This window comes from Euphorbia lathyris, chromosome 2, assembly GCF_963576675.1.
Source record: "Euphorbia lathyris chromosome 2, ddEupLath1.1, whole genome shotgun sequence".
Classification (NCBI taxonomy): Eukaryota; Viridiplantae; Streptophyta; class Magnoliopsida; order Malpighiales; family Euphorbiaceae; genus Euphorbia; species Euphorbia lathyris.
In genome coordinates, this window is record NC_088911.1 from 38,582,430 (window position 1) to 38,596,299 (window position 13,870).

The 13,870-nt window shown below is 33.1% G+C and overlaps 1 protein-coding gene and 1 long non-coding RNA gene across 2 annotated transcripts; one reads left to right on the plus strand and one right to left on the minus strand.

Annotated features, from left to right (window-relative positions):
* Positions 1-4,598: 4,598 nt before the first annotated feature.
* On the minus strand, positions 4,599-6,877 carry LOC136217853 (uncharacterized). Its single transcript, XM_066004526.1, has 2 exons — positions 6,516-6,877; positions 4,599-4,935 (listed from the first exon to the last, which is right to left on the minus strand). The coding sequence occupies exons 1-2, from the start codon at positions 6,817-6,819 to the stop codon at positions 4,730-4,732; spliced, it is 510 nt and encodes a 169-aa protein (XP_065860598.1). The 5' UTR covers positions 6,820-6,877; the 3' UTR covers positions 4,599-4,729.
* Positions 6,878-8,507: 1,630 nt separating this feature from the next.
* LOC136217854 (uncharacterized) lies at positions 8,508-10,459 on the plus strand. Its single transcript, XR_010683555.1, has 4 exons — positions 8,508-8,637; positions 8,770-8,850; positions 9,677-9,739; positions 10,389-10,459. It is a non-coding gene; the product is annotated as an uncharacterized lncRNA (long non-coding RNA).
* Positions 10,460-13,870: the final 3,411 nt, after the last annotated feature.

Sequence of the window (13,870 nt, forward strand, 5' to 3'; positions counted from 1 at the left end):
GAGCAAAATCGTGTTGTGGACCGTCTTGCGGTTGAAGGTCATTCAAGAATGTTGGGGCTTTCTGTTTTTGCTTCTTCTCCGGTCTTCATCTCTTCTTTGATCTTGGAGGATGCGGTGGGGTCAGTTTTTCTAGGCTGATTCCGGATTGAGCGGTCTTTTGTTTATTTTTTCTTTTCCTTTCCTACCAAAAAAAAAAAAAACTTGTTGTACTCAATGGTGGAAGCAACCCAACATTTGGGGTAGACAACCCCTAGACGTCGACACCACTCTTGAGTAGGGTGGTGTAACAGTAAAATAACAGTAAATTAGTTCGCTTAAAAATAAAATTTATCTTGATTATTTCATCAAAAAAAAATTTATCTTGATTAGAAATATTTACGGTAAATTTATTTTCTCAAAAAATGATAAGGTTAAATTAGAAATTTTATCCTTTTTGTTTAATGCATGAGTTTATTTCTTATTTAATTAACTTATCATACTTGGTGAAAAAAGTAGCCTAGCTCTTGAGAGGTCAGTAAATCCTGCCCGCCAACACTACTCCTAAATATGTGTTTTCTGTCTCCAAATCTCTGTTGGACATCCCAAATAGAGATTGAAAGGTTGGACACGTTTATTTTTTAGTTAAGTCTACGTCCAAAACAATGTTGTTTTAAGCGTAGGTACACCTTTAATCTGCATGTCCAAACAATGTCGCTTAAACTATAACATCTTCATGTAGAATATTAGAAAAAGAAAGAAAGATTGAGGATCTGAATGGGAAAGGCCAAATTTCTGATCTCTCAGTTGGTTGTACTATTACATGTTTTAAGGCATAAAAAAAAACAGTGATTTCATCCGATTTACTTAAAAAGAGATTATATACTTTACAGAGAAATTATACGGTGTGCCTGGCATACCACATCTGATTCTGATGTGGTATGCCATAGCAAATGAAAACAGGACATCTGTCAATCACTTAATAAATTAATTTTTTTTAAATTATCATATTATTTTCAACTGCTCACTTAAACCCTGACCTAAAATGACTTCTCTCGCCACAACATCAACCACCAGTACCGATTCTCCTCGCCGCTTTCACCACTCCATGTCTCTCATAACCACCACCGCCGCCGATTCTCATCCGTCGGCCATCATCGCTCACAACCATCACCACTGATTCTCCTCGCCGACCCAACCACTAATTGATTCATTCTGTTTCACCACCACATCATCCTCCGCCAGCCATCATCTCTCACAACCACCACCATCACCGATTCTCCTCGCCGACCACAACCACTGATTGATTCTTTCTCTTTCACCACCATCATCCTTTCTCTGTCTGTTCCTTTCTTTTTCTCAAGATCATCGGGTTTTGGTTCGAATCCATATCCCCAAATTGAAGGTGGATAAGAAAAATAAGAACTTTTTAGAGCTCCAATTATGATTTCAAGGTCTAAGTGACCAATTGTGGCCGAAACACTGCTTCATGCCTGGTTTATCAGGATTTGAATTTGAATAGGTGAAAGAGTTTATAGATATGAGTTTTTTTATTTTGCAGAGTAAGATAAAATTCACTGGTTCCAATAATTCCTGGGCTACAGAGATTGGAAAAGAAAGAAGATGGATTATGATTTAATGATGTTTGAAGGCTTTAATTTTGCTTTTGTAAGATTAGATCTTTTAGATAAGAAAAGAAAAGAACCACTGATGAATTACTACATTTATCAAGAGATTGCCGCAAATGATCTAAAATTTTGGCTCAAATTGTTGCATCTGTTGTCAGATATTAGAAAGAATTCTAGAATCCACCATTTTATGTACTACTAATTTTTATACTTTAATTTATACACTTATACTTCATTTTCTCCTTTAATTTATTCCTGCAATTTTTTCATTCTCTTCTTAAAAAGTTGAGACATGGTGGAGGTGCTGTTTAGAGAGATAGAGTGATATTACCAAAAAAAAAAAAAGATAGAGTGATGATAAAAGACTTGGGATAGTTTTACAAGGCAGTGAACAGGTGGAAGTTTACGATTTTTTTTTTTTGTAAAGTTTAAATTTTTCATCATTGGACAGATGTCTTGTTTTCATTTGCTATGACATAGCATATCAGAATTTGATGTGGTATGCCAGGCATATCATATAATTTCTCATACTTCACATAGTTAGTCATTTTTTTTTAACTAATATCATTTGTCATATCATCAAGGTAATAAAAGTTAATATTTCATTGTGTTATGTTAGCAAAATCAATATATCACGCCGTCAAAAGCTAACATCTTTTTTTTTTACTAACAGTGTAAAATACATATCCTTTTTAGTAAAAAAAAAAAAAAAAATCACATTCCACTATTGATATACCTAATTGAATAACTTAAAAAAGTTTATAAACTCCGAAAAGTATTTCACTTAATAATATTTAAAAAACGAGCTTTTTTATTTTCATTTCCAATTAATTTTCTAGCAATTTATTTATGTGCTTTCTAATTCTATTGAGTATTGGCGAAACCAGCGCCAAATATTTAGGGGGATTCGACTGTATAAAAAAAATGGATGTTGATTCAAGGCTTTGATTTTTCTTAATCTCCAATAAAGTCTCGTGTTGATAATAAGAAATAACTAAGCTAAATTTTTTAACTAAAGAACAAAATTTAACAATTTTAACACATTTTTTGTGAATTAATTGGCAAGTGCAGACAAATTCATTGTTCTAAAGAATTTATGTATTGTATTTCTAAATAAAATAAATCTAACTAAATCAACAATTAACAATTCAGCTAAACTAAATCAATTTAAGTAAATTACAATTCAAGTATCACAATTCAAATATATTAATTCAACTAAAAAAAGAAACCCCTAAACTCAACTAAACTAATAGCTAATGATTTAATTTAGAATTAAAAACCTTGATTAAAGAAAAACAACCTAAATTATCTAATCTATTATCTATTATATATATAATACGTGGTAACAAACTAAAACATGACAAAATTATAGAGCATTTTATAACTAAGGTGGCTTAACCAGAGAATATTATGATTATATGTTATTTTCTCAAATAAACTCTTTTTTAAATCATTAAATCCATTATGTATACGAAAACACACCTTCTATATATCCTTTCTTGTTGAAAAAACTCTCTCCCTATCACTACCTATCTAGCCTACAATCCGGTGAAACTAACTCATATTTATCCTTATCTTTCTCAACTACTTGACTTTCATTGCAATCCTAATATGCAACAATCTTTCTGAATCATGCTTAAGAAGAAAAGTTAAAACCGGGATCATGAACGATATTAGAGATCTGACAGTCGTAGCTTTCGGCTTTCAATGGTAGCAGTTTATTTTCCTACATAAACAAAACTAAGCCTTTTTATGTTAGAACTTTTCTAGTGCTGCTCCACTCTAGTGCATACGATCCAAGAAACATGCATTAAATATCAAATTACTTGGATATATGTTGAGAGTGAAATTGAACTTTCATTTCGGAAGATAATCAAGAAAACCACCAAAATATCATGTAGGAAAATAAAATGTTACCATTGAAAATATCTTTTTAATTAGACCGATGTAAAATAAAGTCATTTTGGGTTGACCCACAATAATGTCACTTTACGCTGGCTCAATTAGAAAAAGATTAGGTTGATAGATGGTGGTTTAAGCCCCCATTGCCTCTGTCGTAACTGATGGAGCTTCCAGCCATCGCAAATAAGAGGTGTCAGGATGGAAAAACCCCTCTTAGAGTTTTTTGGAGGGCCGGAAAGTCGGCCAACTCTCCGGTTTTGGTATTGATACAAATGACACTTTTCAAAGGGAAGAGGTAAAATACATGTATGGTTCCTAAACTATATCCACTACTAATATTATCCGACTCCTACACTGTATTCTTTTTTCTTTATCCTTTTTTTAAGGTTATCATTTCATTAATTTTTGGGTAATTAATTTATTAGTCCCTATATTTTGACAAAACACACTGTTTAGTCCCTGTATTTTCAAAAACACATGATAAAGTCCCTAACATTTTTCACGATGAACTGTTTAGTCCCTAACGTTTTTCTTGGTGAACTGTTTAGTCCCTGTCGTTAGACTCTCATGAAGATTTTGTTAGTCAATTTGGATTTGCGTTCTTCTTTTCCTTTCCTTTAAACTCTAATGCATCTGAAATCAACTTTCAGTGTTCTTCTTTTTTATTTTCTTCTTAATCGTTCAAATTCGTAAGCATTGGGTCTTTTTTTTTCTTGTTCTCCATACAAATAGCTTCTTCTTTTAAATTGGATTTTCTCTTCTAAAGTTTGAAGGTAAATAGTAAAAGGTAATTTAGTCATTTCCAAAGTCATAAACGGTAAAAAAAATCTAACAAATAGAAGGAAGGACTAAACAGTTCATTGAAAAAAAGGTTAGGGACCTTACCATGTGTTTATGAAAATACAGGGACTAAACAGTGTGTTTTGTCAAAATATAGGGACTAATAAATTAATTACCCTTAATTTTTTATTATTTATAATTTAGGACCTACCTAGAGGAAGAGTATAATTTAGAAAATTGGTTGGAAATCAATTTGAACATGGTTACTAACGCTATAATTTCAACACAGGTCACCTCTTTTGGATTACAAAAGAAAGAAAGGCAAACTAGTTGCAGAAACCAAATTTTCCTCTGAAATGTTAGTACTCTGCGCACTTATAAAGTGAGTATTACAGGATCCAGAATATGAACTCAAATTTTAACATCAGTTTCTAAGAGCTATTCTACTTCAAAACTTGTGCTTCCGCTATCGCCATTGGATCATCCCTCACCTCTGTTTCATCTTCTTTTTCCCCTTCTCGATCTTGCGCCAATTTCTTTCTATGCAACTCTTCTGCAGCTTGCATTGCAGCCCTATTCTCTGCCTGCATTTTCTCCATTTCTTCTCGTTGCCTTTCTCGCTCAAACCATGTGTCAGCATCTGCCCAAACTGGATAATTCACAAACAAAGTTAGTCTCACAAGCATTTGATCCTCCGAATAAAACTTTCATCAGAAACATAATGGCCATGTCCAAAACAAAAACAATTAGACAATCACTAATCCCCCAAAACTAGATCAACATAAATTCTAGACCACATAATGGATTATACATCAAACAGAACATCCATAGGAAACTCATATTTTCAGATAGAAAACTTTTCCACAAGTAGCAAAACAAGTAACTGAAACTTTTCATTTTCCAATCCCACTGCATCTTTCTGGTTCCTATCTATAAATCCGTCCTTCTTTAAACTAAAGTTAATGAATACGATGCAGCCAAAAAACGGCATCATATCTCAGCATATCGTACTTGAATTAAAGGGTCTGTAATTCATTACAATCTGAATCCACAATCTACATGAAAACAAAGGAAAGTTCTATATGCTTTGGTTTTTTGGTCTTTTTTCTTTGATTATCCATCAATTATTCTCCTTATTTTAGAGAGAGAATAGATTGTCCCAGACAATTGTAATACTGCTTAAAATCATACTTAATTAACAACAAAAGAAAATCATACACTTAGTTCGTTATTATTATGTATAATGAACCTTCTATTACTTCTAATCCTACCTACTAAATTACAGTTACATTATGCAGATTATAATTTTATTTTCTCTTCATACAATTAAGGATCTCTCTTTTCATAGTCTTTGTTAGAAACTCAAAACTCAGATTATCCAAACAACACAGATCATCCAAACAGACACTCAAGAAACAGAAAAAAAAAGAAGAGAAATAGCAATGTAGAACAATACACCAAGGTGAAAATCTCCTTGTCCCTTAGCTACTGATAAGAGCCCACAAAATAACTCAATACTCCAAAAGCTACCTTTCCCTCTCCATAGAACAACTATATATGCTCCTTACCAAATATCAAACAAACCCCCTGGTATGATAGACTCCAGTAGCCCTATACATGTGTCACTTTTTATTCCACTATAGCTCTTTATTCCTTTACTGTCATTCTCTATCAGTCCTCATACTAAAAAATCTTTTGATTGTAGATCCAAAGCTTCATCGCTATGTTGCACAGACACCGAAAGGTTACGGAAACTGACAGAGGCAACCTTATTTCTAAAACATAATCTTCCTAAAATAGCCTTCAAACAGAAACAGACATGGATCGCTACTAAAGAGAAGTGTATATGCAACATAGCTTCACTGCATATTCATGTCCACACTGGGGAAAATTTAAGAATTTTCTAATGAATCTCAGTAAATTATGATACGAAAAGCTAGAATCGTTTCTCTCATCTGCGACATTCAAGTTCAAGCCAGTGGAATCATCTAAAATTTGGCGCATAAATCCTACTATACACAAAATCCCGTATCAGGGGGGTTTTCAGGGTTTAACGCCCTCCCATAAAATCTTAACCCGAACTCGCATAAATTGTTCATCAGAATGTACTGAATGCAAATAAAAAATGCCCAAAATCATAATCAATGCAATTCGATAGGTAAAACTAAAATTAAAGCTTAAAAGGAAACCTAAACCTAAAATGAAGAAGAGGAAAGGGAAGAGACATACTTGGTTGGGCGGCCCAACCCTGTTCACCGCCCTTGATTTTCTCGGGAAGGGCGTAATTGACGGTGAGGACTCTGCCGTAGAGCTCAGCGCCGTCCATATTATCCATGGCAGCGGAGGCATCCTCTTTTTCAAGAAAAGTAACGAAGCCGAAAGAGCGATGCTTTTGAGTGGCTTGATCTAAAGGAGTTTTGACGTCCTTAATGTCACCGAAGGGGATAAAAGCAGCATGGAGAATAGACTCATTTACTTCTTCTGCTAATCCTCCTACATACAGCGTGTTCTTCTGCACTTGCTGCTGCGCCATCCTTCTCACCCTTTTTCTTTCAGCTCTTCTTGGTTAAATACATCCACCACGCTTTTTCAAATTAAGACATTACTACTTATAATTTCTAATAATTAATTTAGGAGATAAAACCCAGTGTAAAGAATATAATTATCTTTTTCAAAAAAAAAAAATAGATATAATTATCATTATATGATATGATTGGACTATACGAAACTCGACTAATAGTATCATATGTTCGGAAATTAGTACGGCTCATAGGCGTGCTCCTCTTGTGTTCTGACTTTGCGTTTGACCACCTTGAAACTGAGATGACCCCTTCCACAAACTTGGATCTCCTAATATCCCCTGACGGCTTATGACTGTTCTCATATTCTAACTTGTCTTTCAACTTTTCTTTCTTCAATGCTTTTTCCACCCAGTCTCGGCAATATGTACCTCCATACAAACTTAGTTCATTCTGGTAAAATGAAACCTCCTCAGTAGGAAACCACTGACTTGCATAACGGTATAAATCAGGACCGGTCTTTACATTTTGGGGGGCCAGGCGAAATAAGAGATAATGGGTCCTTAATAAAAAAAAATCTACTTAAAAGTCTAAAAATAGAAATTTAGGCCCATTTTTGACCTAAAATATCATATTATTTAGTCAATTTTTAGACCTATTGGGTATTATAACTAAATTTATAACTAAAAAAATAGTATATATTCAATCAAATTAAAATTTTTGGGCCCCTTTTAGCCTTGGGCCCTGGGCGGCCGCACCCCGGGCCTATTCCCAGGCCGGCCCTGGTATAAATCATTGAACTTGTCCACATACTTCCTCACAGTCATAGCTCTCTGTTTCAAATTAAAGAACTCATTCCTCTTCGCTTTCTGAAATGATTCAGTTAGATATTCTTTCATGAATTCACGTTTGAAAACATCATAGTTCAAACCTTCAGGATACAAACCCATAACCCTAGTTAACTATGTATCTGCTGGCCCATGTAATAAACCAAACACGGTTTTTACTTTATCTTCATTACTTAACTACATAGCACCAAAGGCTTTTTTTGTAGCCTTTGACCAATTATCAGCTTCCTCAGGTTCAATTGTACCCTTAAAATCAAATGTCCCACAGTTTCTGGCATCCTCAATTAACTCACTAGGCCTTTGACGGGCCTTACGTGTTTCCATCATAGTTACCAAAGCTTCAACCAATGTTCGGGGTTCAAGCTGCAGAATTTGGGCAACTTGTGGCATTGCAACTTGTGGAGTCACAGGTGGTACACGATGTTCAGGTTCGGTTGGTATTGGTGGAGGATTAATTGGTTGATTTTCTGGTGGTTGTCTTTGAGGTTGGGAAACAGGTGGAACTCTAGCATCAGAGGTTACACTATCCTCTGTGCTCTCGGGACCCCATCCTAATTCTCTTCTTTCTGCATTTCTACCTTTACCCCTATTTAGAGATGGTCGGCCACGTTGTCATCTTGGATGCATCTATATGATAAACAAACTATTACAATTACATTTTTAATATATGATATGCATGAATAATGTAATACCCTAATTTATATATATATAAGTTAATTGCTAAATTGAATTAGTTAGAATGAGTTAAGGCTAAAGTATAATTACTTTTGGGAAATTTTTTAAAAGATAATACAAATATAGGGATTAAAATGGAAATTGATCATTTTGATTAAGGAGCTGTATTTCATGGCAGACTCCATTGCTCTCCTCCTTCAACCTCCATCTTCTTCCTTTCAAAACAAATCATTGTTCTACCTCATTTCTTCACCGTTTTTCACGATTTTTACATCGAAACGAAGCTCTCAACTCCAGCTACGCATAAATGTAAGTTTTATTGTGAGATTTTAAGTTTTTAAAAAACGTTTAGAGAGAGAAAATTCGTCACTTTTGCTATTCCCTCTATTTCTCGGTCCTATGTTCATTATTTTGCAATTCTAACACCAAAAATGGACTCAGGGGGTCGATTTACCTATGGATACACTAGATTTTGATGCATGCAAGGAGTTTTGAGGTGTAATCGGAGCTACATCGGAAAAAGTAAGAAATCTAACCAAAGTTTAATTTTCCGATTGATTTTGGGTGTTTTGAGAGTGATTATACACTCCTAGAATCATAAGAAACAAAGTGGTATAATTAATTTCTCAAGATAATCAACTTTAATTTTTCCGATAGGCGGATCCCGACTACCGGTGATATTCTCCGGTGATATACGAAATAAGTGCAGAAAAATTATTTGATTAAGTTTAGAATGTTTTAAATATTATTTGGAGCAACATTAATTCTTGGACTTTGGCCAAACTCCTTACCGTTTAGTCTCTATAAATTACGAAAGTATATAGTTGGGTGAAATTAAGGAAAATAAATTAAGTTGGGTTAAAAATAAATTTTTGATCCTTATTTAAATAAATATTCAGAATATATAATTTTAAAAATAAAGGTTGAAGGGAGATTGGACCAAGCATAATTAATTAATTATGCTCTTAAGATTATTGGTTAGTTAATTTGGTTGATATAGATATTGTGAAAATGGATTATAAGTATATATGTTTATATGTTGTTTGATGATGAGTAATTTTGAGAGTAAAGTATTGGAATTACTGACAGTTATGGAATTGTCGGATGATTGATGTCTAACCGGGTTGATAAATTGTAGTCTATGGAGTCCCGGTTTGGACTTTGAATATTTTTGAATATAGAAGTGTATTTTATTGCAAGGTTGACCCTAGTTATTACTAGGAGGATGTTCATTTTATAGGAGAGACTCTACCGAATTTTCGATAGACAGTCTGTAAAACGAGACAAAATAAATTTTAATATTTCCCTAAACATATATAAATTCTAAAAATAATATTATCTCTTTTAGATACTCAACTGGTAGGAGGAGCAGCAGTACCTGAAAATTAGGACAGTCGGCTAAGAGCAATTTGTGAGTTAATTATATGTTATGCATTTTTAATTTAGCATTTGCATTCATGATAAATGATTTCATGATATTTCAAGTAAAGTACTATTTTTACTTATAAAAGTGTCTTATTGTTTATAATAATTTATACGTAATTATTTGTGGATAAATACGTGTTATGGACATACTTCCTGGTGAGCGGCATCAGGACCTTGTGCGCACAGGTACTATCAGGTTATTGGATATTGATGATACTAATATAGTGAATGTTGTGATATATGGATAAGCTCGGTTGAGATATTCTCGGGCTATATGATATGTGGATTTTGGATTTTAGTGAGGCTGGGTACGGAATCGGTTGAGTTATTCTCGGTCCTCCAACTAACTGGGCGTGTGGTCGGTTGAGTTATTCTCGGTCCCCCAGTTATTGGATATGAGTGAAATACTGATTATTGGTGGATTACTAGATTGAGTATTGAGGTTTAGGGTCCAACACACGTATTAAACCACCTATCTATTTGTTTTATAAGACAATTTTTTAAAAAGCATATTGTGTGATCACTTATATTATATATTATGATTATTATTATTGTGTGTGACATAAATGTTAAATTACTCATGCATTGCATATAATTAATTCACTATGGGAGGTTTGACTCCTTTAATTTTTCAGGTGATTAGAAGTCTGTTGCAGCCCAATATCTTTCTTCGGGCAGCACATCTATCTTACTATATATGACCATTTAAGAATTATGTTAAAAATTATATTCTAGACCGCAGTACCAGTTTGAGGATTATATTGTGTGTTTCATTGAAAGATTTAATATTAAATTATGTTAAGACTATGGTAAGTTTGATCGTATATTATATTAAGGCTTGCTACGGGTTCCGGTAGCTTGAGCTTACCCGTTCCCTAGCATCGGTCACGGTCCGTGGGATGGGTCGTGACAAATAATATTTATTTAACTTCTCAATACCCTTTAGTAAGTTATATACTTGATATGTATATACCTATATGCATATGCATATGGACCAACCTATGCTATGATACCAAAATGTCAAACCCGACCCAAAATAGAATTGGATATGACGGTGAGACATTACCACAGACATGTACGAGTCGGAAGTAACATCTTACAATCAAAAGTTAAGAAATTCAAATCTTATTTGAACTTAGGAACATTTTGATAATATACTTTTACATTTATAAAAGGGTAAAAAATCACTTATAATTTCCAATTGCGAATCCTTTTCTCGTGCTTTTTACCAAAACGAGTTTGAAACATAGAAAATTACTCCAATTCTAACATGTTAACTTTTAATCTGTGCATAACCTCACAACTTAACGACATAATTGGACATCCAAACCAAACTCTTGCATACCGCAATTTCATTATCCTTTAAAAATTGGCAACTCAGGTGCCTAAATATTCACAAGCACAAAAACAAGCCTATATCTACATATACAAAATGGTATGCAATACTCTAGAAGACAACTTGGACAATTGTGGTCGTATCCAATCATCGCCCTAGTTTCGAACACTTCCCTCACTATCTCATACTTCTTCGCCTAAAAACATTAAAATATTTGAAAATACGACACAAAAATCTCAGTAAGCAACTATCAACTAGAGAAACTAGTTTTTACTTAAAATAGCTATATGTATATATTTGTGAAAACATTTAACCAAACCAACACAGGCACATTTGCTCTTAAATTGGATATGAGTGCTTATGATCATATAGAATGGGGATTTCTGACCGGGCTTTCATTCTACCTGGATTGATTGGTTAATGTTGTGTGTCACCACAGTTTCGTATAAAATATCTCATGATGGGGGCATGAGCTGGGCTGGTTGCTCCCTCTAGAGGTCTCAAGCAAGGAGGCCATTTATCCATATTCATATTCCTCATATGTGCGGAGGGGTTATTTGCAATTCTCTCTGCTAAAGTTCAGACATGTCAATTACATGAGTGCAAAATGGCTTGATCAGCGCCTCGAATTTAACATTTGTTTTTTTTCTACGAATGACAGCTTTCTATTTTGTAAAGTCTCTGTCGGTGAAGCAAGAATGGTTCAAGATTGTCTCAAGTCCTACGAAAAAGCCCCAGGTCATTTTATTAATTTTCAAACTTCATCCTTATTCTTCAATTCGAATTTGAGTATTGAGGCTAGGAGAGTCATTTGTGGAGAGATTCAAATTCGGGAGTCTGTTGATTTGAGATTCTATTTACGAGCTCCTATTACTATTGGACGAAGTAAGATTTAAATCTTCAGTTTCTTAAAAGATCGGGTTTGGAACCGAATTAATAATTGGAAGGAGAAAGTTCTTTCTAGATCCGATAACTCTTTATTAAATCTGTCTTACAATCTATCCCTACTTATATGATGAGTATCTTTTTTTTTTTTTGCGAGGAGACTTTTGTGAAGACATTCACAAAATATTAGAGTTCATCTGGTTCCTCGTCTAGCATCCACTGAAAGGACTAGAATAAGTTATGCTCTCCCAAATTGTTAAGCGAAGTGGCCTTTCAGAATCTCCATCATTTCAATTTGGCTATGTTGGCCAAGCAAAGTTGGTGAATTGTTCAATACACAAATTCTCTGGTTTCAAGGATCGTGAAAACCCGCTACTTTTCTAATTCGCACTTCCTTCAAGAAGGTTAGGGTCATAATCTGTTTTTTTTTTTTTTTGCATAGTATATAGCTGGTAAGAATATGTTTGGACTCAACATGTTTTTAGAATAACTCATAAAGCTTTGGACTCAACATGCTCGATCAAGCTTCAAAAGGTTATCTAAAATTACTCAAACAACAAGAGGATTTCTAACAACAACATGCAAAGTTGTTTTAAAAGAGGATTCGAATTCAAAATATTTCCAAATTCTCTGGTTTCGAGGATCCTGAAAGCCCGATTCTTTTCTGATTCGCACTTCCTTCAAGCAGAATTTGAGTCACAATCCGTCTTTTGTTTGGCATAGTATAATAGCTGGCAGAGATGTGTTGAATTGTGGTCTTTACAACCCGTCTTTTGATTTTTCTGCTAAAAGTAATTGTTTCAAAATTTTACCAAACACTTTTTTTTTATCTCATGTTTAGAATTAAAATGCAAAAAGTAGTTTCGAAAAATGGAACCAAACATGCAATTAACATGTTATAGCTTGCTTGTATTTAGAGACTTATGTTTTTAGGCTTTTTATATGAAAATCATGTTTGTTATAAAAATTAAAATTAAATCATACTTCAAAAAATAATTCTCAGTATGTTACTATTTTCTATATATCATAAATAAAGTATGTTTGTAAACTCTAATTTATAAATTTTAGACCTCAATTCATAAATCCTAAACCTCCAATTTATAAATCTCGTAATAAAATATATTAAAAATAATGATTTACTTAATTTAATATAATTCAAATCATTACTCAATGTAATTATAAATAATTTTTTAAAACTGTTTTTTTTTTTTTTTTTTTGTAAAATTCCCATGTTTTTAGGACTCTTGCATAAACATCACAAATTGAAATAAATACAATATAATCAATATCATTAATTTATGGGTAAGCGCACGATTGAATTTTCAAAGTTTTAAGGATTGAGTTCCTCATCATTTTTTCCCAGATTAAATCCCGAATCTTAATAGTTTTAAAATAAACTCTCAATCTTTCATTTTCATACACATTGAACCCTTTACAAATTGCTCCATTATTTAAACAGTTAGTGAATGACTCAATGCATGTGCAAATTAAAGAATAAGGATTTACTCGAATTAACACATGAACTACCACATTCACATAACAATTTATAAAATTGATAGTTTAAGAGCATCTCCAATGAAGTATAATGAACCATTCATTATACTCCTTTAATAAACTTGCTCCCATTGGAGTGAGTTTAATATATTGAGCTTTTATCAACCGCTCAATGTTTATTGAGCTTTTAATTATTTATTTATATATATATTATTTTATTTTTTTTAAATAATATAATTTGTTTAATTAATTGGTGAATTCATTATGATTGGTTTAATTAATTGGTGTCCTTTGTGATTAATGGATCCATTATGATTGAGTGGTTATAGAGTTTGACCATTGAGATTGGATAGTTTAATAAAATGATGTTTATTAAATTGATGATGTTGCATGTATATTGAG